This window comes from Plodia interpunctella, chromosome 12 (genome assembly GCF_027563975.2).
Source record: "Plodia interpunctella isolate USDA-ARS_2022_Savannah chromosome 12, ilPloInte3.2, whole genome shotgun sequence".
Classification (NCBI taxonomy): Eukaryota; Metazoa; Arthropoda; class Insecta; order Lepidoptera; family Pyralidae; genus Plodia; species Plodia interpunctella.
The window spans coordinates 5,938,149-5,965,462 of record NC_071305.1 but is presented as its reverse complement, the minus strand read 5'-3'; the positions used below and the strand labels follow the sequence as shown (position 1 = coordinate 5,965,462).

Genomic DNA, 27,314 nt, shown 5'->3' with positions numbered 1-27,314 from the left:
TCATATCAAATTGCGTATTACCCAGATAAACATTGCCTTGGAAAAGTTTACGAGAAGCCTTATATGGACCCAAAATATTGACGTTTAAATACGTAACATTATTTCATGTTGAAACTATTAAATATCTTAATTACTGTAAACAAAATTTTCTACGAGGTTTTATCATGACATGATTTTGTACAGTCAGCGGCATATACATGGGTTGCCATGTAAAATCATCGCATATCCAATGCATACTATCGTCGACTTATAAAAATGAACAGTAAATATACCTAATGCGCGAGTCCCGACTTGCACTTGAGTCAGACTCGCACTCGCACTGTAGTTATATTATTATCATATTTAAGGTTTTCTTGCTTTTTAACAGGAAATTTACCCTATTAGGTGAAATCACAATGCATTTTTTTATTTTTTACACCTAAGACTTTGAGTATTTCATATAGATGCATTTCAAATCGATTCCTTTAAGCATTCCCAAGAGACAAGAGTCTTGACAAAATTTTCAGAAAATAAAACTTGTCCTTCTTCCCTTATACGGAAAAAGACGCATATACGCGTTTGTACATATATTGATATGTCCATGTGAACAAAGTTAACGTGTTGTTTGTTGTCTGTACATTGGTAAACTCGGAATGCGGTCGCTCATTAATTAGGGATTGATCAATCCGCTACTTACCTATGATATTATGTCATCAAAACTGAACAGTTGGTTGAGTCTACGTCATAAGATTGACGATTTTGACTCTAAACAACTCAGAGAGACGACTCTGCGTTGCACCAGTCAACTATGAGGTTAACTTTAACCTGCGCAGAAAAAAGGAAAGTACGCCATTTTTCGGAAGGAAGGTGGGTCATGGCCCATACTCTGACGTGTCTGGTGATTTCCTGACATTTATTCTCCAAATCAATTAAGGAAAGGAAGCCTTTGCCCAGGAGTGAGATCTATTTGGATCTGTAAAAAATAATTCAGCGATTTAATCAATTTGTTACTGGACTTTGATGTCGTTTCTTAGTAGTTTACAAATAAACGGTCGTAAAATATATCTTTGAAGATTATATATATTAATAACGTTGTAGGTCAATTGCTTCTCTAGTAATATGTCCACTAATATCATACAGGTTTTACGATGGAGGTTCATGGGTGCGGGAACCGATAGTGAGAAGTCTAGATAATGAGTTACTTTATAAGCAAACATTTTGTTTACATATATATATATATTTACGTTTTTTATTTTATTTTTATTTGGCAATATATGCGGAAATAAACACTTTAATTTTGAGGCGTGTGATTCTATCTATATATATTAGTATATAAAATAGCACTCCACTCCGTAATCCCCCGTAGATGTCGTACGAAGCGAATAAGGGACACATAGCCAAAACAGGTGATAGAGCTACAATAGCAACACCATGTCAGACAGGCGGCCGATTGAAAAATCACAGCCGAATCTACATTTTAAGGTATTAAGTTCATTTTTGATGCTGACCCCGGGCTTCGTGGCGTTACAGGTAAGAACATAACCTGAAAAATGCAGCAATGAAAGAGAAATATTATTAACGGATTTTCAAAAAAGATAAATTAATTTCATAGGTCACATTCGACTAAACCATGAAGTGTCAATAAATATACACACTACACAGCTGTTTATTTATTATTAGCTAAAACATGTCCTTTTCGTACACGATCAAGATTTTCCTAATCCGGTTGAATTTTCTTGATAACAAAACCATTCCGAAAAACTTTTTGAAATCCAGTAATAGAATAAATTAAAGGGGGATACTTTACTCAATCCACAAGCAAGTTTAAATTTCAATGGTTTCTGTTTCTTCGTTAGAACAGAGTTTCCATGGACTCACATTTTATAGGTATCATGGGAATATATAGCGTTTACTTCAGTCTTACCTTACTGTACTTATTCATAGCTTACTACAACAATCTAGTATATTATAGATGTATTGTATATTAATTAAAAGATAAATCAGGTCATCTTTATTCAACTTTTACAAAATATTCGGGTAATCAGCTGCCCCACTGATTATTCCTATATTATTTTTAAACTGCAATATTATTGGTTTATTTACATGGTTTATTTAAAGATAAATAGTCATCGTTATAACTCTCTTGAATATTATCGTGATACAACAAAAATAAAACATAATAACAAAGGTTAAAATGTAACTTTGTTACCTAGACGATATTGATATAGGAAATTTTCCTATATATATTAAAACCTAACTTTATTTCTACGCCATGAATATGATGGACGAATCGATCGGGCCATTGCGCATGACAGTGACGTCAGTTGCAGATGTTTTGCGTATATAAGGTACACATTGCCAGTTTTAGGGCTGCTTGTGCCCTGGGCAAAATGTCTACAGTGCCCCCCCTATCTACCTATCGACTAAAGAAAAAGTTCATTCTTAAAAAAATACAGGGTCGCTAAATACTCCATGCGCTGTTAGTGTGTATCAAGTTATATCAATCAAGTATATCAATCAAGTCTAATTCTGGTGCGGTTTTATACGACGTAAAAATAATGTGTGCATGCATGCGTAGAAACCGTGACGCAAAAAGAAACAGGGGTAGACTGTATTACTATTTCTCTAATGAAGTTGTGTGACGCTACGCGGTCCTGGGACAGACGAGTAAAGTAAGCGATTCTGCCTTTTTGCAGATGGGAAATAAATAAGTAAACCTCACCTATGTACTTGACGTCTGTGCTCGTCTAATTGTTTGTTGTGCTAATGCACAACAATTAAACGAGCAATCAACTAATGTCGATACGCCTAGAACCATCTCTATATTTCGTGCTTCGTAGAAACTAAGTTACATCTAAAAGTCCTTTTGTATCAAGCCAATCTGCAAACCTTTGGTACCCCTTTGCATTCATCTCCCAGAGCGGTCGCCCAACTGCGCCCCACCCTCCCACCGCTATCGGGTACAGTACATAGCCGCAGCTATGTATCGCAGTACATAAGCCGGGAATACTTTCGGCCTTTGAACCTTAATCGAAATGAAAACTTTGCTGTTTCTGTTTCGCACTGCTAGTTCGCGATTCGACGTAGTCAGCTTGCTGTATGAAAAGCTTTTCATTTATTCTATTTATTGAAGGTAGTAATAGCTTCTATTGTCATAAAGATTTATGTTTTGATTACATGTCTTGATGATTTTAAAAGTATTTTTTCATATCAAAATCCTAATTTAGCTGTTATAAAAACACCCTTCTTTGCAAACTTCTTAAAGCCTCTAAATATGTTTTACTAGCTTTGGCCCACGTATTAGCTCTCGTAAATTATACACCTTAACTGTTATATTTTGATGGACAGAGTATGAACTCTGTCCATCAAAGTATAACATTTTTTTAGAGCTCCTTTAGAGAAAAACATCAAAATCAGGACTGTTCAATAATTAGGCTATTAACACATTTTAAATTTATTCTGTCACTCTCATTTTTACATGAGACCGGTTACGTTCAGGACTGTCAGTAAAGCTCGGAGTCAGCTTAAAAATAAATCTTAAAATTTTGAAAGTTCAGCTGTAATTTTATAACCGGCCCCCTGACGTCAACCCCTTTGGAAATGCTATTGTTACCTATCAGCTGCCAAGGCTACGTGTCCCTTCTTCTGAATATCGTACTCGCCTCGTACGACATTCAGGAAACTATATGTAGTTGTCATACTTATTCATACATTCATTTGTATACATAATATGGTGATGATTTTAACCTTAATCCATCATCAATACTGCTTCACATCACCACACTAAATACCAAACATCTTTTTTTTTGTTTCGTAGCTCGTAGCCGCTTCGTAGCGTAGCTACGATAACTATTATATCACATAACATATACATACATAATGACGGTAAATATTTGTTAGTGTCATTTTATACAATTATCCTACATATTAATTGGGTGAAAATAGTATTTGTTATAAACTTAAGGAAACTAGTGAGAACGGTTTGCTTATTTTGTTTCGACTGAAATTTTTGTAGTGACAAACTTTTTATATAGTTTTAATATAAAAATTGCTTCTGCCCACGACTTCACCCGCGTGAATTTAATAATTAATGATTGAATGATAATTTAATATTTTAAAATTACATTTATGATATTATTGACTCCTAGTAAATGTGTACTATGTTCTTTTTACTTTAAAAATGTTATTAAAGTCTGTTCCTCAACAAACCATTCTTGGTACAAGTAATCACTTGATATCCCACAGCCAGTATACCTTTGTCGTGAGTCCTCTTTAATCTTGATCTGCATTAAAGTATACCAATAAACTTTGAAGATCCAACTCTGACTTTATGATCTGGCACCAGCTTGACGTCAACACTTTTTGGAAATGCTATTGTTGTTGATCAGATTTCAAGGTTTTTTCGGTATCCACGGGAGAATATGGAACGGTCCTATGGTGGTCGGCGGGAATCATGAGATTCCCGCCCACGCCATTTATTTATATTTCGAAAATAGCGATGACGAGCATGAGCTCTTATCGCTATTTTCGAAATATAAATAAACAAATTTCGAAAGTGCGCTTTATGCGTTTACCAAAAATTTACCTTATCTACCGACGTATATATTTATAAACTAAATAATATCAATCTTTAGGCAAGAAATTCACTTATATTTTCCCAAATCTGTGGTCAGACGCCACCGGATAAAGGAAATTTGCGCAACAACCACAGTCTTAAATGATTTATGATCGACTAGTTGCATTCCGTTCCAAGCTCTAGGAATTTCGTGAAAAAGACCAAGCATTCTCACTAGATCTTATTCATCCATAACGGATCTAGTGAGTGAGAATTTTTTTTCACACTAGATCAATTTTTTGCCATTTTGTACTATATCAGGACATACCGTTCGTATATCTAAGTTCTACAAATTCCATCCAGTTGATTTTCCATAATTGACCATCGAGTATGAATCGAAACATTCGAATATTTAATTTTTAAGGTATGAAAGTGCCAGTTTGTTAAAATAAAATAGTTGTGTACACAAAATGATAACATTTTTGTAAAAATACAAAAATAAAAGGCGAGAATGAACCTTCGGGTCTCGTACAGAAAATAAATATTACTTCGCGATTGCCATATTCAAAAATTATATTTAAAACACTGAGCGTAGCGTAATCCCATCTCGACCACTGGAATTTGCTTACCATAAGTTATAAAATGTATTTCATATTACCGCCAAGAATGACAAATGTTTTTAAAATAAGCAGAAACATTTAATTGAAAATGCAAAGCCCATGAATCACCACGCCATCGCCGTGCGTGTTATATTAAACATTAGCTTACGAAACGATAAATATTTATATCTTTCCCTATATCCCACCAGTATAATGTAACATAATAGTTAAGACGATTACCATCTGATATTTCAATTAAAAAAATGCCAAAGTTGTGAGAGAAAGTTAACACGTAATCTTAATCATGGGGAATTTTGATTAATCAACAAAATTTCAGGGTCAATAAATATTGCGAATCAAACAATAATATACTGTCAAGTCAATGTGTATCGATGTTTATTTATAGAAGAATTTTTTGAAATCGGAATCAAATCGATTCGAAATTTATATAAAAATTTATTACAAAGTTGACTCGTCTCATTATTTTTATAGGGTCTATGAAAAAGTATCTTGTTTTGTAAACTCTTCGAAGGACTCTAAATGGTCTACTAGCTTCAGCTCAAAGCTTTAATTACCATCTACCAAATATTCAGTATTTTATTATAAGTCTAGGAGGTAATGTAAAATCAAAAACTGGTGTGTTATGTATGTGGTTACCGTCTTAAAATGGAGGTAAACCTATTATTAAATGTTAGTAATGTTAAATAGGTAACCCATCTGCTATACGATGTTACCCTATTGATGTACTATTGTGTCTAATCAACCTAATGATTATACATAAAATCTATACTATTGAATTGAAGGTTCGAGTGGATTATTACGTTAGTTTATATATTTCTCTCGTAAAGATCAGCTGTATCAGTAGATTATCACAGTATCGTTATCACGCCACGATAACAACGTAGTACGTGTTCGGCGCTACGTATATCATATTAGCACTATCGTGACCTAGAAAAATATTAAATATTCATATATAATTATTGACGTGGTGTGTGATTCCGCCCTATATGAATAGGACCCCTCCATTTATATCCTACCGTGGACGTCTTAGGAGGCGACTAAGGGACACATAGCTTAGATATGTATAAGCAACAATAGATTCTAAGGAGGGTTGTCGTCAGGCAGGCGGCCGGTTGTAAGAGAGTAGTCCTATGGCGGAACCACGCGATGAAGATGTGAAAGGGAAGTGCCCTTCTACATCACCATGGAAGATTAACGAAACACGTTGCGATATGTTTGTAAGTAAGTTTTCGTAGAATGTCAGTTTCCGCCTAAGTACGTTTTCTCATCTACTTATCTGACTCATGCTGCAGTTGGTACATGAGAGACTGTGTGACAGGGGCTGTGTGATAGGATCCTTCGTCGGGTGCGAGGGTGACTCACCGTCAATTCGATGAGTTAATGTTAACTCAAAATACTGGGCCAGTGACGTCATCCGATTGGCGTTCCGTGATGACCTCATGTTTGACGTTTCAAGTAAAATACTTAAATTGCGTCACAGTGTCTTAAGATTAATTGTGTGAAAAATTACGGCTACCTTTCAATTTCATCATTAATAACTTCAACGTCATAGATTTCAAATCCTTTGCGTCCCTAACAATGAAGCGGGCTTTCTTACGTAAGTTTTCTAGAGAAATAAAAAAATAAAATTAATAACACTAAAAGTGCGCTAATACAGGCATTTTTTTACACTGTACAAAATATAACAAAAAAATTTAACCTTCCATCCAATTTGGGTTGTTTAACGAACGTATGGAAAGTCAATATTTGGAAGTTGTATTCCACGTATTGAATATTTTATAAAAAAATGTGCAGTGAATAAAAAGTTACCCTCTATAATGGTTAACCTGCAAAGCAATCTTGGTGTCCCTCTCGACATATTTACATTTGCAGGAGATACATAAATTTCAAGTTACCCAAAATCAATGAAATTATTTTCATGATGTGCTATTACAGATTAGAGGTACTAGGACTTTAATCAAGACGAAATAAACGAGCCCATAATAGATAGCATAAGTTTGTTTAATTGTTACAACTTTATTTATATTATTATAATAGAATATTAATTCATTTTCTTTTATGTAAACGGAGATTGTCACGGGGATGTCACTTAGATTAATTTAAACAGTAAAACACTACCTAAATACTAAAATTCGTCAAAATCATTCAAGGTGTTTCTGAGAAATCAATTACGTACAAGAATTGTCAATTTCAAGGGCCTTTGTCTCGATTGATTAGGAGGATATTGTAATGTCATTTCTTTTTCATTCAGAGTAAAAAATTGTTCACAAATCTACATTCGTAAACAGGTTAATTTTATAAGTAACTAGCTTCTGCCTTCTGCTTCGACCGCATGAATTTCTCAACAAAAGCGGAACAGACATGATTTTAATACCTTCCCATTAGTTATAATGGGAAGGTATCATGTCTGTTCAAAACAGGGTTGTTTTAAAAACAAAGCCTATGTTTGAACGGAGTTCTATAGCTACATGCATACCAAATTTCATCAAAATCGGTCCAGCGGTTTAGCCGTGATAGCGGAACAGACAGATAGACTGACTTTCCGCATTAATAATACCTATTAGTATGAATGTTATGTATAAAATTCTTTCACCAAATAGAAAACTAAATTAATCTCAAAGGTTTCGCTTATCCCGTGGTGAATGATATCGCGACAGAGGATGCCCCCTTTGTCACGATATTATTTATGTTAATTAAATGAAGAGTAAAAAAAACTACCTAATGAATAGTAATCACCGTATATTAGTACTACTTAACGTCTACCTAACAATATTAAGTTATCGTAAAATATTCATTAACAGTGTATGTATTATATCTATTTTCCTAATATTGACAGAATCACTAATGCTAGTAGTCTGTAGTTTTGAAATATGCCGGTGATAATTCAATAATGCTAGCATAAAACAATACTCTATTTAGATATAAGCCGATTTTTTTCACAATTATTCGTAGTTTCTGTCATGAAAACATTAATCTAATTAATGTGTATTACGGATGTACATTTTGGTATGACATATACGAGTAGGCTAACATAAAGACTCATTTGTAACCGGTAGATTAGTTCTAAATTTACACTATTCGACCTAAAAGCTTTTTAGGTTGTATTGTCTGCTTCAGCGTAAGTAAATAGTGATGTGACCTTTTTATCACAGACCTATAAACACACGGCGGCGGGTATGTGAGAGGAATATTTATTTTACACTTATGGAAATACATAGCAAGGATATACGCATTCTTACATTTATAATTAAAGCAAATATGGTACCTTTGATACCATTTCGTTTTGTATGTAGTTATACATACAAAACGAAATGTTGGTACTAAGTTCTGCCATTTCTAAGTTAAATTAACATAACATATTGAAAGCAATTCAACATGGCGGCCAAATCGCAGCGCGACCTCGCACTCCGCCGCTGCACGCTGGCGTTTCCCGGAAATGGCCTGTCGGCCATCTTGTCGCTGCGCTCGCGCATGCTTTGACGCGATCTGTAGCTCGGCGATCGGCACGTATACTTGGAATGTAATCAACTAATTGATAATGTTATTTGTCATTTGTTACTGTGGGAATTTTACTTGACGAAGATGAAATTTATAGGTACCTTAGAATGAAAGATTTTATACTATTAAAAATAATATTTACAAAATACGGGGGGAACGCGATATGATTTCGTGATTTGTATGGAGGGAGCGGATACAATGGAAAGGAATGTTTGTAATCTTTTTAACCCCCGACGCAAAAAGAGGGGTGTTGTAAGTTTTACGTTTCTGTCTGTGGCATCGTAGCTCCCAAACGAATGAACCATTCGTTTAGTTTTTTTTGTCATAAATAATTTTATTCCGAGTGTTCTTGGCCATGTTTCATGAAAATAACTTGATTCAGCTGTTTAAAAGTTATAGTGAAATGAATATTGAAAATCGGGGTTTTTTTTTATTTGTCTAAACAAATAAATTTTAAAAGATGAAAATTACACACATACTGAATAAAATTTTAGTTGTATATTGATAACCTAATTGATTAGATTTTTGTTAATAATTTAACTGTGCATTTTGATAAGTCGATATAAAATTTTCATCTCATAACAAGGTAATAAATATTATATTAATAGCATAAGTGACAACAACAATATTTAACCTTGTGTTGTAATGCTATTATAAATGTCATAATGATTGTATTATGTTCTAAAGAGTTATACAGAAACAAATGTACTTTTCACATTTTGTGTTTTTTCGTAGTCATCACTGCATGATAATGTGCATTGATTTATATTAATACAATGTAATAATATTAAAAATATAATGTGTAGTAAATGAAGAAATAAATAAGTAAAACATTAATTATCTCAATCAAGTTTTCCATCTGCCAGTCAACTTTTCTAACCACAAGCTAGAAATTGCTTCTCCAGCAGCACTCTGTCTATCCCTGAAAGTAAAGAGACGTTAATATGTCATTGTTACAAACAGACATGCACCGCAACGGAAGATTATTATTACTGACGCTCGCTCATATTGATCATCCTTTGTCCTCGCCTCTACCTGAGTACTCACCCTACAGGTCTGCAATTATACGAGCCGTACTATTTTTTGCCTCTTTTTAGGGGTCCGTAACAAACACATTTCTTTCTACCTTCTCAGAGACTCTTCTTCAGAGCGAAAAGCAATTTTTTGCGCATGTGTCAATTTATTTTTAGTGCATCTCTTTCTCTCATCTGAGCTATTTCCCGTTTCTTCCTCAGCCGTAATGCGACTGAGCCTAGGGTTCATTTTTAATTCATCTATAGAGCATTATTAAACTTTGCTAGTTTAGTTCATGTTACTTATTGCATACCATTTAGTAATATTTACACGTAAAATACCAAATGTTTTGGCGGAAACACATTTATTATAAGTATTTCATTTATTATTTAGTATTTATGAAACTGGAAATGTTCTTATACAAAATAGCCTATTAAAATTACTTACGGAACCTATTTCCACTGATATACAACTCGCACAGAGAAGCTATACTTTTAGGGCGTTTCGTCTCATAGCAATTTCGATTCAGTGACTGATAGACACCGGATGCAGTTATTATTTTGTTTTTACCCGACTGCAAGGAAAGAGTTATGTGTTTCGCGCGTATTTTGTTCGATGAATACTATTTGTTGACTTATCTTTTGCAATTGCATCTTATTAACTGAACCTTATCTGAACGTGTTCCCAATTACATTCGCGAATGTGATGCCTTAAAGCTCAGGATCCGTTTGAAAAACAAACATTTTACATTTCGGCTAAGGTTTTACGAATGGTCGGCTGCCTGACATTAAACTTTAATATCATACATTACATCGCAATTTTACAAACTGCAAATCCAACTAAAGCTTTAAACTACCAGCGTAACTAGTATAATGTATCCCAAACAAACAGTTCAGATCAGAATCGAGCCAGCTAAGTATTGAAAAGGAGCAGGTTTGTTCGTTGTTAGAAACAAACCGTCAGAGTCCTTCACGTCTGCAAATCGTCCTCGGAACCGGTTCTGTCGAATATTACCCGCCTTACGAACACAATGTAGCCAGGGCACAGAAATAGACTTCAATCTTTCCTAGTCGATTTTGAAACCAATCGACTAGCGTGACACGTGACGGAGATGGATTTGCCTTGTATTATCCAAATTTCTTCCCAGAAAGTCCGACGCAAACCACATACGTATGTACATGGTTTGCGTCGGACGTTTTGGGAAGAAATTTGTACGTGGTCAGTATACTTATGATTCTTAGTTAGCTGAACTCATGGGTTTACATGGGAAAATACGGAGCGTAAATTCATCGTGTCTGTAGATTTTTTCTCAACTCTAGATACTATGAAATAGATAACTTTACTGCGATTGGCGATGATGTTTATCTGATGATAAACATCATCATGAGACAAAAGACTAAACATAAAACTTGAGTTTATTACTGACATTGATTTATTACTTCTTATAATAATAAAACGCTTCGTATGATGTAAATCTCGTTAATGTAAACGAATGAGGATAACAACGAAAAAAATTTGAGAAAGAAATAATTACAAAAAGTGTCTCATCTGTGACCTCCTTTAATTTTTACCCGTACCCGATGTAAAAATAAGTCTACTCAGGCCACAGATAAATCTTACAAGCGATTTATGGACGATTCAAATGTTTTAAAACATTTTCGAGGCAAACCTACATGTGGTTTACTTGTTAATACACTCGTGGAATATTAACAAGATAATGTTGAACATCTCTCAACCAAACTCCAAGCAAAGACCAATGCTGCCTCTTAAAAAAAAAACAATATTATATCGTAGCTGGCCGTGTTGCCTTTACTTATGCTAGTATTTGTTCAATCAAGTATACATTTATCATACATACATATCATAGTATTTCCCACCAAGACAGATAGGGTTGGCGGATCCAGAAGGAAGGCCGGCAATGATGACAAAATAAAAAGAAAATTTGTTAGTTCAGACATAACGTCCGTGTTACAATTACTGGTCTTACTTATCTTACAGCCCGTCCCTGCTTGGGTAAAACGATAAATAACATTATAATTCAGAACTCATCACGCAAACATGTCCGATGCATTACGAGGATGATATGATGATGTTCTTCTCTACTTCTAACAATACGTACTTATTACATTTTGTTAGAATATGCTAATTTTGGCGAGGCCACATGTCAAATGTTTGCGGATGACCAATATGGTAAAAGACTAAGGTTTTTCATTAAAATTGCTTACTAGCTGTCGCCTGTGTCTCTTGCAAGAGGTAAAACGTCTTTTGTCACTCTCCAGCTGTCTCCACCAAAAATCGAATGCACCGTTTTTACGAGAAAAGTAATATTGTTGAAAAAGTATATCAGCAAAGGGTACCCTCTTTATATTAAAGTTACTGTTTTCCACTCTTAAATTTTTAAGTAAAACTAAGTTGTTTAATCTTCAAGAAATCTATCTCCTTAGTAGAGTACCATTTTACACACTCATAAAAGCATTAAAGACCATTTTACCGTTACCGTGGGAACGCGTTATAATTGACGTATCTTCTATTGATAGAATTAGCATGAACTCAATTTGTGTTTTATTATCTTGATGAATCTTTTAATTGAGAGTTACAGTCGTATCTGTGGATTATCTTCTCTTTATTACTCTATGGTTAATATTACTCTATTTTATTTTGACCAAAACTAGTTTTTTATTCAATTTTTAAAAGCTTTTATGTAACTTGCAATGTATGTCGCTATGTCCCTATGTCTCGGGTGGAATCTGCAACACAAGTTTGAAGCAGATATCTTTAACCGATTGAACTGAAATTTTGTACACACGTTTAGTTTGGATGACAATCCATTATTATGATAAGCATGACCTTATGGTGAACCCAGGAACGACTCCAGATGTGAGAACTCTTCAACGGTCTACTGCACGGACATTATTTCTTTGTCACACATTAAATGCACAAAAATGACATTCTTGTAAAAAAACTTACTAAAAAAATTACTTGTTAAATGTCTAATCAGCAGGGAGATATTCTAATTGTCACATCTTTGATATTCTCTGCAACATTGCAAATGTAATTAAGAACATTTCAAAACTTTATTATTAATATATGCTATTTGTCATTGTCCACAGAGTGAAAAATGGCTGACCTACGAGAACATGAAAGAAGAAATTCTAGAGAAAATCCGGAAGTTGGAAGAAGAGCGGCATACCGTTGATCTCTGGTCCTATGGGGCCGAGTGGGGGAGAAAGAGACGGAAGAGACAGGTCACCATGTCACCCCCATACGTGGTCTATATGCTGCCTGACGCCGACATCATGGAAGACTGGAGACTAGTTAGGAAATTACTCGAAAGAGCAGATTAGTAACAAGATTATAGTAGTAACAAGATAATTTTAAGTATTACTTCTAAGGTAAATAAATTATAATAATTCGCGTTAAGTATTAAATTTAGGCTGCATTCGAAGAAAACTATGATTTTGTCTTTCATGTCATTTGTAAGACGAGAATATCCGTAATTAAACTTGTAAATTACGGAGTATATATATTTTTTATTACTTTCCATTTGTTTAACATGCCTTGATATTATTGGCTCTGATGAATAAACCATTCGAATTTTTGTTCTAATTCTTTCATGTTATTTCAAAAATACGATGCATGCATGGCAACTGGTTTGTATGATCTGATTATAAATATTTTCATTCTGTATCTATAGTAAAATTGTATTATCTTATTGAACTGGCTTTAAATGGGTGACGGAATTATATTTCTTGATTTTTTTTTCTGTATTACTTGATTTCTTAGATTGGAATAATTACATCAAGACATTTTGTTGTAAGTTCGGAAAGCAAGTTTTTTTATAAACATTTTGTGGTCTATTGTTAAGAGCGCCAAATCATTGTTTGCAATTATGTTTCTCTGTTTACGATACATTTGTATCGCATTCTAGACTTAAAGGTATATATTGTATATGTGAGATGTAAATTTTCATTTGAAAGAATAAAGTCTTTCAACATTGTTTTGGTTTTCATTAAAGCACTACCTACACATCACAAATTTTACCTAACATTCCATCTTATGGGAGATTCGGTTATGAAGTACTAATAGTAGCTAAAACAAAAAAGTCTTACAAATTTCCTAGTAAATAATATAAAAACGTGTAGGGAATTCATAATTTATTCTTATTATATTATAATTTATTCTTCTGATATAATTTATTCTTATTATAATTTATTCTTCTCGTATAACTATTACACAACCTTGATCCTAGCAATAATCTGCTATCTAGCCTGCCCTGTACGGAATAAAGACGTGCCGTAGCAAAGCCCGGCGTAAGCGGAAAAAAATCCTTAAAATTTTTAAGATTTGACTGATTTTACAACCGGCCTCCTGCCTGATGTCATAGCTCCTTGGGAATGTTATTGTTGCCTATCAGCGGCCGAATCTGTGTCCCCTCAGTCCGTCCCCACGTGGATGTCGTAGTCCACGGTATGATATGGAGTGGTCTTATTCTAGGAACCACACGCCATAAAACAAAGACGTGATATTGTGTCTGTACATTCTAGAGGCAGTGCCTTCGAATATAAATATGTACTCCATTACATATACACAATCTGTTATATCACGTAGAGTACTTACCGCTTATCTTATTGTTACACAAGAGTAACCTACTCGTATTGCAGAATCATAGCCGACTCGAACTATAGAAAATCAACGAATTTACTTTAAAAAAATTATATGTCATTATTTTACTGTTTTGAACCTAAGTTTATACCTACCTATATTTCATTCTGAGCTAACAGCCGCTGAAATATGGTTACCTCGAACATGCCTCGAATATTACTACTACTACTACAATACTTTTCATGTGAATATTATAAATTCAAAACTACATAATTGTTTAAGAATAGGATCCAGCGGAAACAAATTGCATGTGTAGGTATCACGCAAATTTTACAATTCACTATCAAAGCATTAGTTCAGCGTATATGTTTTGTGGGATCAGAGTAACTGTATATAACTCGGGTGATTTACACTTACACCAGCAAACTTTGACTTTAACCTGCGCTCCACTGATAATTTGGAAAATGGACCTGCTTTGCGTTTTTCTGCACAGGTTACAGTTAACCTCAAAGTTGACGGTGCCACCCACTTATAATGAAAAAAAAATATCGATGGGCAGAGTAGGATTATAAATAGAACGCAGCTGCATATGCATACGGCCTGACGCAACGTTGATTAATTATCATGACGTATTGTTGTCCCACCTCGATCTCGCCGCCATGCGCCATCTCGCTAAAAATATACAACTATACACTTTTCATTGTCACGAACATAAAAGTAATCACTTCACTATACTATTCATGTGAAGTATGTTAAATTTTCGCACAAAATGTAATAGACGAATGGGTATTCCATATATTTTTTAATTTCACCAATTAAGGCATCATTGTTAAATACATAGCAGAGCGAAATTCATTTTTAATTACTCTAAAAATAAGCAAGTTATGAGTATTTGAAATTCCTGATTAGACAAAGCAGGTGTCATCATCATCATATAGCATAAAGTGACAGCGTGACGTGACAATACTCGTATGCAGTACACAAGAACCACATTACTATTTCTATGTAAACACATGTAAAACTGTTGCGCAAGGCAGAACTTACCTGCCCTTGCTTTTTGTCTAATTTTAAATTTTGCTTCAAATGTTTTATATTGTTTTATATTTCGTGAAATTACGAACACTTTTTTGATGAAATTTGATACATAGCTAAAATATGACATAGTTTAGCACATAAGGCACGTTTTATTCCTATTTTTTGATCTCGTCCCAAGGGACCGAAATCCTGGGGCGTTAGCAGCTTAGTACTAGCTGCTTAATGGCTAAATGGGAAGTGTGTGCGTATTTTTGTTTGTCACTCAATTACATAAAATCTACTTATATTTTATACTATCTAGTAAAAATATTAGAGTTAAGTTAAAAGATAACGGCATGAAAATGGACGAGATTTTTGAGAACTCATTTTAATAAATTTGAACTATGTATTCTAGTTTTCCTTCCAATTTATGTTAATCTGTCTCAAACTCATTTTAATAAATTTGAACTCATTTTAATAAATTTGAACTATGTATTCTAGTTTTCCTTCCAATTTATGTTAATCTGTCTCAAAATTGGTATTCAACAATTTATATTTACGAAAACGTGTAGAAATTAGCCATTATACTGAGTACTAGAGTATAATAGCGAGCGAGGCAGAGATATCCTATTAATATTAGGAAATTGAATGTGACAGAGAACGGTGGTTCCCGCTCGTCACTCCCAGCTTTGTCTTCGCCGGTGACTAGTTGGAATTTTTTTAAAAAGTCCCATTAGTCACCGGTTTGTCTTGTTTGAGTGGGATTTTTTCTAAAAAAGAAAGGTTTGGAAAACAACATTTTTCTAACAAAATGTAGAAACGATATATTAGGAAATTAAACGAATACTACAAGTACAACATCCTCGATATGCCTAAAAATCCACAGATTGTGGGAAATTTAATAACATGTGGTAAGTAAGATATAGTATTTCTAATTAAATTAGTTAAACTGAAACCCACATACTGGGCTTTTTCTTCCGCAATTATCTATCTGTGACAGCTGGCAGCCACACACATCAATAAATAATACGGATTTTGGCGCTAATGTCGCGATATTCAATATTATTATATGGATATATCTGCTTATTATTTGAATAGCAATTATTTATATGAAAAATAGCAAACAAATTGAAATTCAATGTAATTAAAAGAGAAAGTACGCGTAAAATGCCACGCGCTGCCTCGTAGCCCATGCACCGTCCGCTACGAACCTCGTAGACGTCGTAGCACTTGTGTGTACATACAAACTTTTTATTGTGTAATGACTTACTCTATTGTCTTATATCATTGAAATTGAGTAGATAAATCAGACCCGTTTAATTATTAAGCAATGTAATGCCGTCTATACACTATCGCCGAACTCAGAAACCAAACCGAGACCGAAGTCAACGCGAGAGAATGAACATTGTGTAATTTGTATGAGAGCTTTTATTTAACGCAAAGAAAAACCAGCAATGCATGACGAATCTGCCAAAGTACGGCAAATTATTTCAAGATAATGTATAGCCCGTATTAGGTACACATATGAAAGTGAGTTTATTATCTTTTCACGCTTTATCTACTCAATCAATCTTCTTGAAATTTCGCATAGGTACATATAAGTATACTCGTTAGCTAGGTCTACAGAGAAGAACAAGGTTACCTTTCGTCCTGGATAAAAGTACTGGTCCTACAGGAAAAAAGTTAGTTTCGTTTAGCCATATAATATAAATAAAAGTAATTTTGGTCCTCAAGAAACCTTTACCTAGCTATCAATCGACGTCGAACTGACTTACAGACAACGCGTAGCCTGGATGTAGGATCCTTGGAGACACCGAAAAGTTTCTGGAAATTCCCAAGTTATAGGAAGAAGACCTGAGTTTTTACTGAGCGTGTACAATGAGAGCAAGAGCCGATGTATCTTGCATTGCACTCATACAAGAAAGAGAAACACGTATTACAAATAACCGAGAAGAAACGAAACAGACTGAGCGCTTATATCTTTTGTCCCTCACCGGTGCCCGAATTTACAACCTATCTTTCCGCTTTGTATAAGACAGGTCGAGAAATTCATAAATGTCAAATTTGGCTGTACACAAGCTCGTTGTTTTTAGTTTTCGTTGTCTTTGGTAATTGAGCAAAGCTTCGGAAAATATTTTGTATACCTCTGCTGGGCAAAGGCCATCCCTTTCTGTCTCCAAAGCGATTACCCGCCATGCCATTATAGTTATCATTATAATCTATCTTCACAAAGTGAGTCCTCACGGCTCGTCCTTGCTCGTAATGAGGTCGGCGCGCGGCCTCGGCCTAACCTACATACAATCACAGTGCCAATTGTTTTGGCTAGACTTAGACGTTTGGTTTTCAGACCTAGACTATTTAAGAATTGGTTATAACCAGCTAGATTTAGCGTTAGTAAACTCTGGAGCTAATACTATATTTGTTCTTAAATTCCTACAGAAACGTGTATTTTGTATAAGCATGGGCCTTTTTCTAGATTTATTTTTATATAATTATTTCAAATAATTGTATAAAAAAGTTGCTATAGATATAGGTATTTATTGATACTTCAAAATTATGAAAACGTAAAATTTAATAATAGCTGTTGCCGGAAATGTATTTTCAAGTACATACTTATCTATATCTAGGTCTATACAAAATTTCATCAAAATCGGCCAAGCGGTTTCGCAGTGAAAGCGTGACAGACTTTCGCATATACAGCACGAAAGTATGAATATGGATCGATAGTGTAGGTACCACGTGTCTATTTGCTATAACATGGTGTATTTACTATTGTCTTACAAAATAAACAGTTTCACATGTTAGCCATAAATTAGCATGCAAATCAATTTGGCACATAATAACATCGATCAACATCCATATTAGTATCCTATCTATTCGGTATTAGTAGTAGACAGAGAACACTAGACTTCGTCATAACTTTCGTTTCGCCCATACAATAAAGAGAAACGCGTATTAGAAATACTATTTCGAGTTCTAAGATGAAACCTATACCAGATTTTTAGTTAGACTATACACATGTGAAAACCCAGTCTTGTGTAATTTTCTTTAATATGTCCTGTGTATAGATATAGATTTGTGAAGTTATAGTCCACTCCTAGAAAGTTTTTGAAAGAGATCTTCGTCCTAAAGAAGCCTTTTGAAATAGCAATGCAATTTTCCTCGCGTTTTGACAATACATGACGTACATGATTTATTTACCTAAGTACTGTAAAAAATCTAGCTTTTTGAAAGTTTCAACAAAATGGTTCATCTTGGACTTTTTCCAATAAATATTTGTTATGCGTACCCAAACTTAATGGTTTCTTCAAGTCATTCGTTTTTATTTGATGTTTATGATCAAGAAGATTTGGTTCAGGCCGTCCGCCTGACATCAACCCTAGTTGCCTATCAGCCGTCCAGGTTTCATCATCAACGCCTCACTTTCTATAGAATAAATAAGACTGCCGGATTGTCTGATTAGTGTCTTTTGATTAGACTCAATTGTGGCGATATTTTTATATACGCTATACGACAAATAAATGAATATATATTACTTAAATATGCCTATGATTAGAATAGGCTTTTGAATCGATCAGTTATTAAATTAATTTTTCATACTTCGAATGTAATGTCTGTTGGGATCTAATATAGGGTGGGGGAAGCTAAATCCCACCCGCAGGTGGGAAAAACTCATAGTCCGATCAAGAGAGGCATGTAAATTCTAAAAATAGAATTAATTGGTTAGGTGGTCGCCCTCGAACAAAAAATTATAACCATAAGAAAAAACACAGATATAAATAAGATCTTGTGATTTTAAACACAGCCAGTGTGAATTTAGAAAAAAGAAGGCGAACTGCACGTCCTGCACCAACGCCACCCACTATTTAGTCTATACTGACTGAACTGACTGATTGACTCGCGGTACGTTCCATATTTGAAATTTGAAATCGGAAAAAGTTGCATCGAAATCAAGAACCAACTAGCAACCACAGTGTTTGCCACGGAAAAACATCAATTTCAACTCGGATATAATTCATCAATCTAGGCACCATTTTATTTCTCATACTCTGAAAGTTATGTGGTATGGATGAAATATTTAATGCGAAATCCTACGAAAAACATCATAACTAACTACCTCGTCATTAGGTACTAATTATTTCGGTTTTTTCCTTTTCTATGAAGAACTGAAATCGCATATATTTAAATTGTAAGTTTTTGAAAAATGTTTCAATAGAATCCTAATTTAATACCTACTGTGCCAAAGTAAATAATAGGACATACTTATATGTTGAATTGTTCACGCTTGAATATCATTTTGGTTTGTACCGGCACGTTGCCTCTTGTTTTGATGATTTATGCTCAAGTATGAAATACTTCTATCATAAATCGCAGTTACTATCATAATCGGGATAGCCGTTGTGAGTTACATACGTATTCCATATTGTTATTATTTTATGACAAGTATCTATAGGGAAAAACAAAAGAAAGTCCCACAATTTTTTTGTATAATTTATTATGTTTTTATCCGAGCGAAGCCGCAACGGACCGCTTGTACTTAAATAAAAAATGTTGACGCAATATACATTTTGGTTTATGTCTCTCCATACATTTTAATTTTTAGTTTCTGTTGTGAACTCAGTAAATTAATATTTGGGAGTTGTCTTAAGATACTATTTTTCCTGTTTTAAAAATAAATTTAGGCAGGTAGGTAGGATCTTTCATGGGATTAACATAAAATATCCTAATTTCCTCAATCAATTTTACTACTTTTTATTTTCCTAATTTGAAAAGGTCAAGAGGAAAAAGAATTCGCTAATAGAGAAGCATCAATCATACTTAATACAATAGGTAAATATGACTACACACTGGGATGTTACAACTCCTATTAAATATTTTAATTGCCGGATTACTATCGCACGTATTGTCAGCGAACAAGTGGTAAAACTGGTCCTTTGGAATTTCAAACGTGAGGCTAATATACTTCCTAAATTTGAACTAGGTATTAATTCTCTACCACTCATCTCCGCATCTCCGCATCACGCGTTACGTCGGCATATCACGTCCGGGACTGTGACGCCGCGAAGCCCAGGGCCATCGTAAAAATAACCTTAAAATGTTGACGACCGACCACCTGCCTGACGTCAACCATCTTTGGGAATGCTATTGTTGCCTAACAGCTGCCTAAACTTTGTATCCCTCAGAGGCCTCATACGACATCCATAGGAGGAGTGTTCCTATTCTAGGGCGGATCCACATGCCACAATTAGGTATTAATTAATAGTTACTTATATGAAACGGTAAAAAAAATTTTTGAGGAAATGAAATCTTTAGAGATAAGTAATGGTAAAAAGTATCATTGGTACTTTTTGAAAATTGAAAATTGAATATGGAGGATGGAAATGTAAAATACTGAGAACAAAGGTGTTGGTCAGTCGATCGGCGTATAGATGATTTTTTGGACATTAATGTACACACGTAATTTGATATTTTTCTTTTTAATTTATAGGTTTTTCTGTTCAATTACAATATTAAATACCTAAAAGTATTTTAAATTTTATAGATGTGGTGACCGTAATCGCGGAACGTACCTAAGTGGCGGCCACATCGCTAGGAGTCCCGACGATGGACGCGCAGGCTTCTGGAACGGAGATCACGAGCCACACCAGACCACCAAGAAAATCACCGATGAGATGGGTCAACAATATCCCACGACATGTGGTCCAAGACCGGATGGCTTGAGCCCGAGGCCGCCAACGTTGTATTGGAGTCACATGGAGGAGGCCTACATCCACAAATGGATATTAATTAAGGCCGATGATTTTAAATTTTAAATTAATAAAATAAAATTAATTACCCACTTGACTATTTTACTAGGTAAAAATAAAATGCATGAAGGTATTTTAATAATCAAACATGGTAATTAAATGTCACTTTGTTCATTCATCACTTTTAATAGTTAAGCTTTTTATTATTTTTGTGTTCTGATTTTTTTTGTGTCAAGGTTGTGTTCTGATTAAATCATGGATTTAATAAGTACTACGTACGTACCTACTAATTCCATGGATTAAATTAAACTTAAATACGTTTAACTGGAATGCATTCTGTCCCGTGGTTCTGTCATACAAACTTCATAATAAAATTTGTTTTTGTCATTAAAAAATAGTATAAGTACCTAGCTGTTTTTTTTACTAGCTGGAAAATAGAGAATAATATTGTAATAGTAAAAATAATTCTAAATAAAACTTACATTTTCTTAATATCAGGATATTTTATTAATTGTTCTTTGTCCTTAATCGTCCCAGTACTTTGAGACATAGGACCAAAACCAACATACCTACAATAAGTTTACTTTTAGTTTTTATTCAATAATTAAGGCAGATTTCTTAGATTGGTACATTTTTAATAAATTTCCTTAAATAAAAACATTTCATCAGCGATAGTGCGTATGACTTAATTACATTAGGTATATCCATGGATTAGTAAGTACTTCGTACAACGGATTACCTACTAATTCCGTGGTTATATCATAGCTAGGCAGGTATCTATGGTTATCGTAAGTTTGTTTGTCGCCCTAATGAATGAATAGGTAGGTAGGTACTTCAAATAATTCAAATGAGTTTCTATAAAACTAAATAAAATACCAACTTATAGAAAATTTGTTTGATCCGTCCGACTTCTTGTGCAACGATATTCGCAGACCGCCATGTGGTTCCGCCCTAGAATAGGACCACTGCATCTGTCAAGAATATGTAGAAAATAAATAAGGGCGCTGACAGAGTGTACATAGGTATTCCACCGTGGATATACTTACGAGGCGACTACAGGACATAGCTAGTAGGCTATTTGGCGATAAGTTTATGAAAATGTTTTTGTTGATTTTGATTGAGTCTGACGAAATAAAAATTGTAACTACCTAAATATTATTCAGCAGGCACGAGTAATTGAATTTTTTGTGTGATCTGCAGAGGTATCTATAAGTTTTCGAAGTGCTTACCTTCGATACTAAACTACTATTAGATATCAAGCAATGAAAAAGCACTTCTTACTGATTTTCGCTTCTACAAGTACCTAAGTAATTATCTATACATTTGTTTGTTTGGTAGGTAGGTTATATTATCTACATAATATGAGGCACATGGGCACATCTATCTGTGTATATGTGTTTGTTTAGGTGCAGTTTGTACACGATTTTTAGAAACCTATTTCTATTGAAATATTTAGGTAAACACTTTAAAAAATCTATTACAAAAAAAAATGTCATTTCTTATTTATGAAATTATTAATTAGCAATGTGCCTATGATTTTGATTTTTAAAGTGAACAATAAGATCAAATAGACATAGGAATCAAGATTCGTTTTTATTTCAACCACTTAAACAAACGTCGTACAGTCTATCAAGAAAGTGATGAAAATGTTTTTTTAACGAATTAAATATTTTCGCCATTTCAATACCAAATAGAATGGTCAAGATTTAATGTTGCCAGCCATTTAATATAGCACAGGCTGTCGTTGGCCGACTTTTTATTTTTTTTTTAAACACGTTAATTTTAAATTACATTTATGACTATTATTAGTACGGGAAAAAATATAAATAGGGAGTATTACTGCACATTTATCCCGTCAGAGTACAGCACTGTATATTAAAAGCTTTGTCGCCTTTTGCTATTCTATTAAAACGTTTATTTTAGAGTACATACTTTATTAATATTTTCCTTACTTCATACTTAATTTTTTTATGTAAGCATTCGTTTGTGAAAATATAAAACAGTGTTGCATATTTGGGTGCCGAAATATTGGGAAAAATCGTTTTCCATAAGATAAAACTTCGAAAACTATGGGATATCACGCCGTAAAATTTTCGAGCCAGTAAGCGGTCGACAAACTTCACACGTGAAGACTTATTAAAATATGGACTGTATGAAGTCCTTCGGTAAGGTAAGATATTCAATCAAAATCAAGTTTATATCAGTTTATCACCACAGTTGACCAAATAATGCAGAACATAACCTAAAATAGTGTTATTATTTTCATGACCAGTTAATCACCTTTCAGTTTTCTCATGGTCTAAAACTTAAAAGTGTACTCAATGCGACAAAGAGCTACTAAACGTGAAGCTAAAAATCAAATATGTGTTTTGATTTAAAAAGTCTTTGGGTAGAAGTGTTTAATTGATTATGTTGAACAAGTGGTGGTCAAAAATAATATACATATCCCAATCCTACAAATAGTGCAATGTGATATCAATAGTGTTCAATAATTATAATAAAGGTATTGTGTTTTACAATGGATTTGAATCATTTAGCAAATTCGTCTTCGTGTTCTGAAAGCCTATTCAATAATCCTTCCTTTTTCCTTTAAACTCGCACCACGATTGCGTAGAAGGTATTTTTGGTCGTAAATATGCAACAATATTGAAAATTGGCGCATTTTGCCTCCATTGGCAATGTTTGTGTACCTTAGTTGTACCAGTAGCGCCATCTGCGCTGAGCTTTGCGTAATTTGCCCTAGAGAACCATGGAATTAGTAGCTAGGTAGGTACTCCGTACTAATTCCATGCAGAGAACATTAAATTGCTGAAATCACTACCCTTATCATGAAAAATTTATCGGATATCTCGTAAATTCTTTTGTGGTAGTGCTATCTGTTTCGTATCACTGAAAATCAGCGTCATGGCTCGTCGTCATGACACAAGCTGAGTGGTACCATTTTGTAGCATATTTAATGTAATTACCTTTGAAAAATTATGATTTTGTTCATTTTCTGTGATCTATATTTGTATGCTATGAATAAATTTATTTATCCTATTCTATTTCAAAATGTTCTTTCCATCGAAATGACAAATCTTATCGTTCTGATCCAATCAAATTTCCGAGCCTTTCATGCAGATATCTTGGAATGAATACCTGTTTTAATTATTATTTTTTGGCTTACTTTTACTCTTCTTCATGGTCGTATTCCTCATGGCTGAGGGTCGTGATCATTGGTGAGATGGAATGAAACACATCAACAACTTTCTTGGCACTATTAATGGATGGAGTGGTTGGTTTGCCATTGCCTTCTCCATTTCACACACAAGTGTGCAGGTTTCCCCACGATGTTTTCCTTCACGAGAAGCAAGTGGTGGTCGATGAATTGGTATACAAACTCATGTGGAACGAGTAGGATTCGAACCTGGAACCTTTTGATCCACAGCCGGCTCATAAACGGTTAGGTACACGATCACCGATTCGACTTTAAATTATTAAATTTACAATAAAATCTTATTGAAGTTTAGTTTTTTTTGTCATCCTCATTGGGAATGCTATTGGTTGTCTATCAGCTCCCAAGGCTTTGCGTCCCATAGTCACATCGTGGTTCTATTCCAGGGCAGAACACACGCCACATGTACATATTATAAATATCTTTTTTTATGTACTGATTTACTAAACTTCACAAACTACCTACCTAGGTACCTATTTGACGAATTTTAATGTTTGTAACCTTTAACGAATAGAAAAAGCCAGAATTTCCCAAATCCTTCTTCCCGAAATTACCACGAGTTCCATGGTACAGTTTCCTGTAATTTATAAAATTAGAAGATTAGTAGGACCACAGAGTAGGACAAAAGATGATACGGACGAAGTTAGGTGAGCATTGTTGTTATTTATTTTTGTCCAAATAGAGAACGACCACTACTTATCTTAAACGTAGATATGTGAACTATTAAGTATTAAAGGTTCGTTGCTATCTTTACTTGGTAACTCGTTGTTGTAAAAGTATATTTTCTGACCTTTTTTACATGAATCCATAAGAGTGCGAAGTTATAAAATGGATAATAAAACAAAATAAACCCACACAAATCAAGCCCCCGCTTAAGTACCTACTGCAGCGTATGCAGCGATTCAATTTACTAGCTATAAATAATATACCTACCTATTATGTAGCTCTGCTACACGTGGCAGACTGAAAGCGCTTAGCCTTGAAAATCATTAGATATGTACTAGGTATCTACTTATTTAGTATATGGTTTAGTTAGCTTGTATATCATCTTACGTAATACGCCCGTAAACGTTCAACAACGTTTTCTGACTCGCGTACTCGTTTATTGCGTTACATAATTATAAATAAGCTAATTCGCTGTAATAAATTCAATTAAAGTTATAAAATAACGTAGAAAGTCAAAATGACCTTGGCTACGTTAGCAGCACACTGAAAATCGTGTAGAAACATTTATTAATCACGCATAAGATACAGAAAAGTTGTTTTGAACAAAGAGAAGTGGATTCGAGTCGAAAATACATACAGCAGAGGCCCAGCGTACTCGGGCGGATGTTATATAGCTACGTAGATAAAACCTTCCGCCGTTCCCAGCGCCCCTAGCGGCGTCTGAACAAAACAATCTTCATGCCGCGTACACCTCTCCACGCAAGTTTCGCCGACTCGTATTCAAATATTACTTTGTATTTTGATAAATCACGGCATGAAATTGGATGACTAGTTCTTTTTAACTACCAAACTTACTAATGCCTGAAGTTAGAGTTTCGATCTAGCACAACAGTTATCTTACTAATTTTCTTTGGGTTACTAACCTATCTTCATACATCTATACTAATATTATAAATGCAAGTCTGTGCGGTCTCTTCCACTTATCCATTTGGACTGATTTTGATGAAACTTTATGTGGATATAGTTTAAAACATGGGGACAAACAAATAGGCGATATATATTACAGGTTTATATTTATTTTCAAAACAATCCTTCCAACAAAATTCTTATTTTTAAGCGTAGACGGCGCTGCGGGCAACAACCGCAATTTTTGACAATGGACGAATGAAAGAGTACATAAATCTTTCAAAAACTACTACACGGCTTTCGATTAAATTTGGTAAGGGGTACATTCCTATGGTAGTTTTTATACCAAAAACTCCGCGGAAGCGGAGCATCAGAGAGCAGTTAGTTACCTAAGGAAGAAGATAGATGTGAAGTAAAACAAACATCATAAGATTTCTAATATTTTATTATTAAAATGGCTACATTATTAAAATGGCTACTATTCAATCATTACTCATAGACCTTTGGAATATGCCCAGTCCTTCAAATCAATGACATAATCGCCCTTTACTTCAATAGTTCTTGCTAATTCATGGACTCTTGTCTCAATATATTTGTGATATTTATCTTTCAAAAGGGCCTTTATCTCGTCGTTTAAAAGCCAGATGTCACCTTCAATTTTCTTTATCTTAGATATTTTACGCTGACCACGATGTGTTAACTGTAAATATATAGGAATTTCGTAATTCTTAGTTCTGGCAATAAAATAAGGTAGATTTATAGACTCTTCTTTTTGAGGTACAAATCCTGAAGGATAATTATCTTTGGGTTTAAATTGAGGTACAGCTTCGAATGGCAGCAATCGTTCTACATAAGTCCATTCAGGAGGTTTCTTGACAACTTCGAAGTCATACTGTTGTTTGATCTTGTGAACAAAGGGAGAGTCTGAGTAGGTGGAATATTTTCTTGCGCAACGTATTGTCTGAAACAAAATAAACTATTAAAATAAATGTATTTTAGTACGAATGGTAATTATTTATCTTAGTATTTCCTAACAATGTAGATACGCAAAATAACTAAAACTAAAATAATACATCATAATCAAAAATCTCTATATATACCACCTAATAACATAAACATATAATATATACTTCAATAAATGACATTTAAAGAAACAGTTGTTACCTACTATACAATACCACTGAAAATAAATATCAAATTTACAAAGGAAACTTGTTGCGCGAGGTGTACAACCATAATACTGTCACATGTTGCGGTCAAAGCGACATTTCAACACCACACAAGTGAAAAAATAATTAAATAATTACCGATTGTGATTCTCGAGTGAATTTTATACCCAAATCAATTGAGTTGTTCAGGATCTGTCCAGTTTTTCCAACAAAAACTCGCGCAAACGCGCACTGTGAGCGCAACACCGTCGCCATTTTGAATAGCGAATAGAGCGAATTGCTACAAGAGCAATAAGAACTATATTATTCGTTTCGAAGGAAACATTATGG

At 34.2% G+C, this 27,314-nt stretch overlaps 2 protein-coding genes across 2 annotated transcripts in view; one reads left to right on the top strand and one right to left on the bottom strand.

Annotated features, from left to right (window-relative positions):
• Positions 1-13,662, top strand: part of Brms1 (BRMS1 transcriptional repressor) — a 64,645-nt gene extending 50,983 nt beyond the window's left edge. Inside the window, exon 4 of the mRNA XM_053752830.2 lies at positions 12,777-13,662. Within this exon, the coding sequence (XP_053608805.1) occupies positions 12,777-13,010 (234 nt within the window). The 3' untranslated portion in view covers positions 13,011-13,662. The remainder of the gene's footprint in view (positions 1-12,776) is intronic.
• Positions 13,663-26,242: 12,580 nt separating this feature from the next.
• Positions 26,243-27,256, bottom strand: mRpL49 (mitochondrial ribosomal protein L49). The gene is made up of 2 exons (XM_053752326.1): positions 27,123-27,256; positions 26,243-26,776 (listed from the first exon to the last, which is right to left on the bottom strand). Exons 1-2 carry the CDS (start codon positions 27,237-27,239, stop codon positions 26,309-26,311), a joined length of 585 nt encoding a protein of 194 aa, XP_053608301.1. The 5' UTR covers positions 27,240-27,256; the 3' UTR covers positions 26,243-26,308.
• Between the last annotated feature and the right edge of the window lie 58 nt (positions 27,257-27,314).

Coding starts and splice junctions, on each gene's coding strand:
- mRpL49 (XM_053752326.1), bottom strand. CDS start 27,239: ATGGCGACGGTGTTGCGCTCACAGTGCGCGTTTGCGCGAGTTTTTGTT. Junction 26,777..27,122: donor TCACTCGAGAATCACAATCG/GTAATTATTTAA, acceptor ATTTTGTTTCAG/ACAATACGTTGCGCAAGAAA.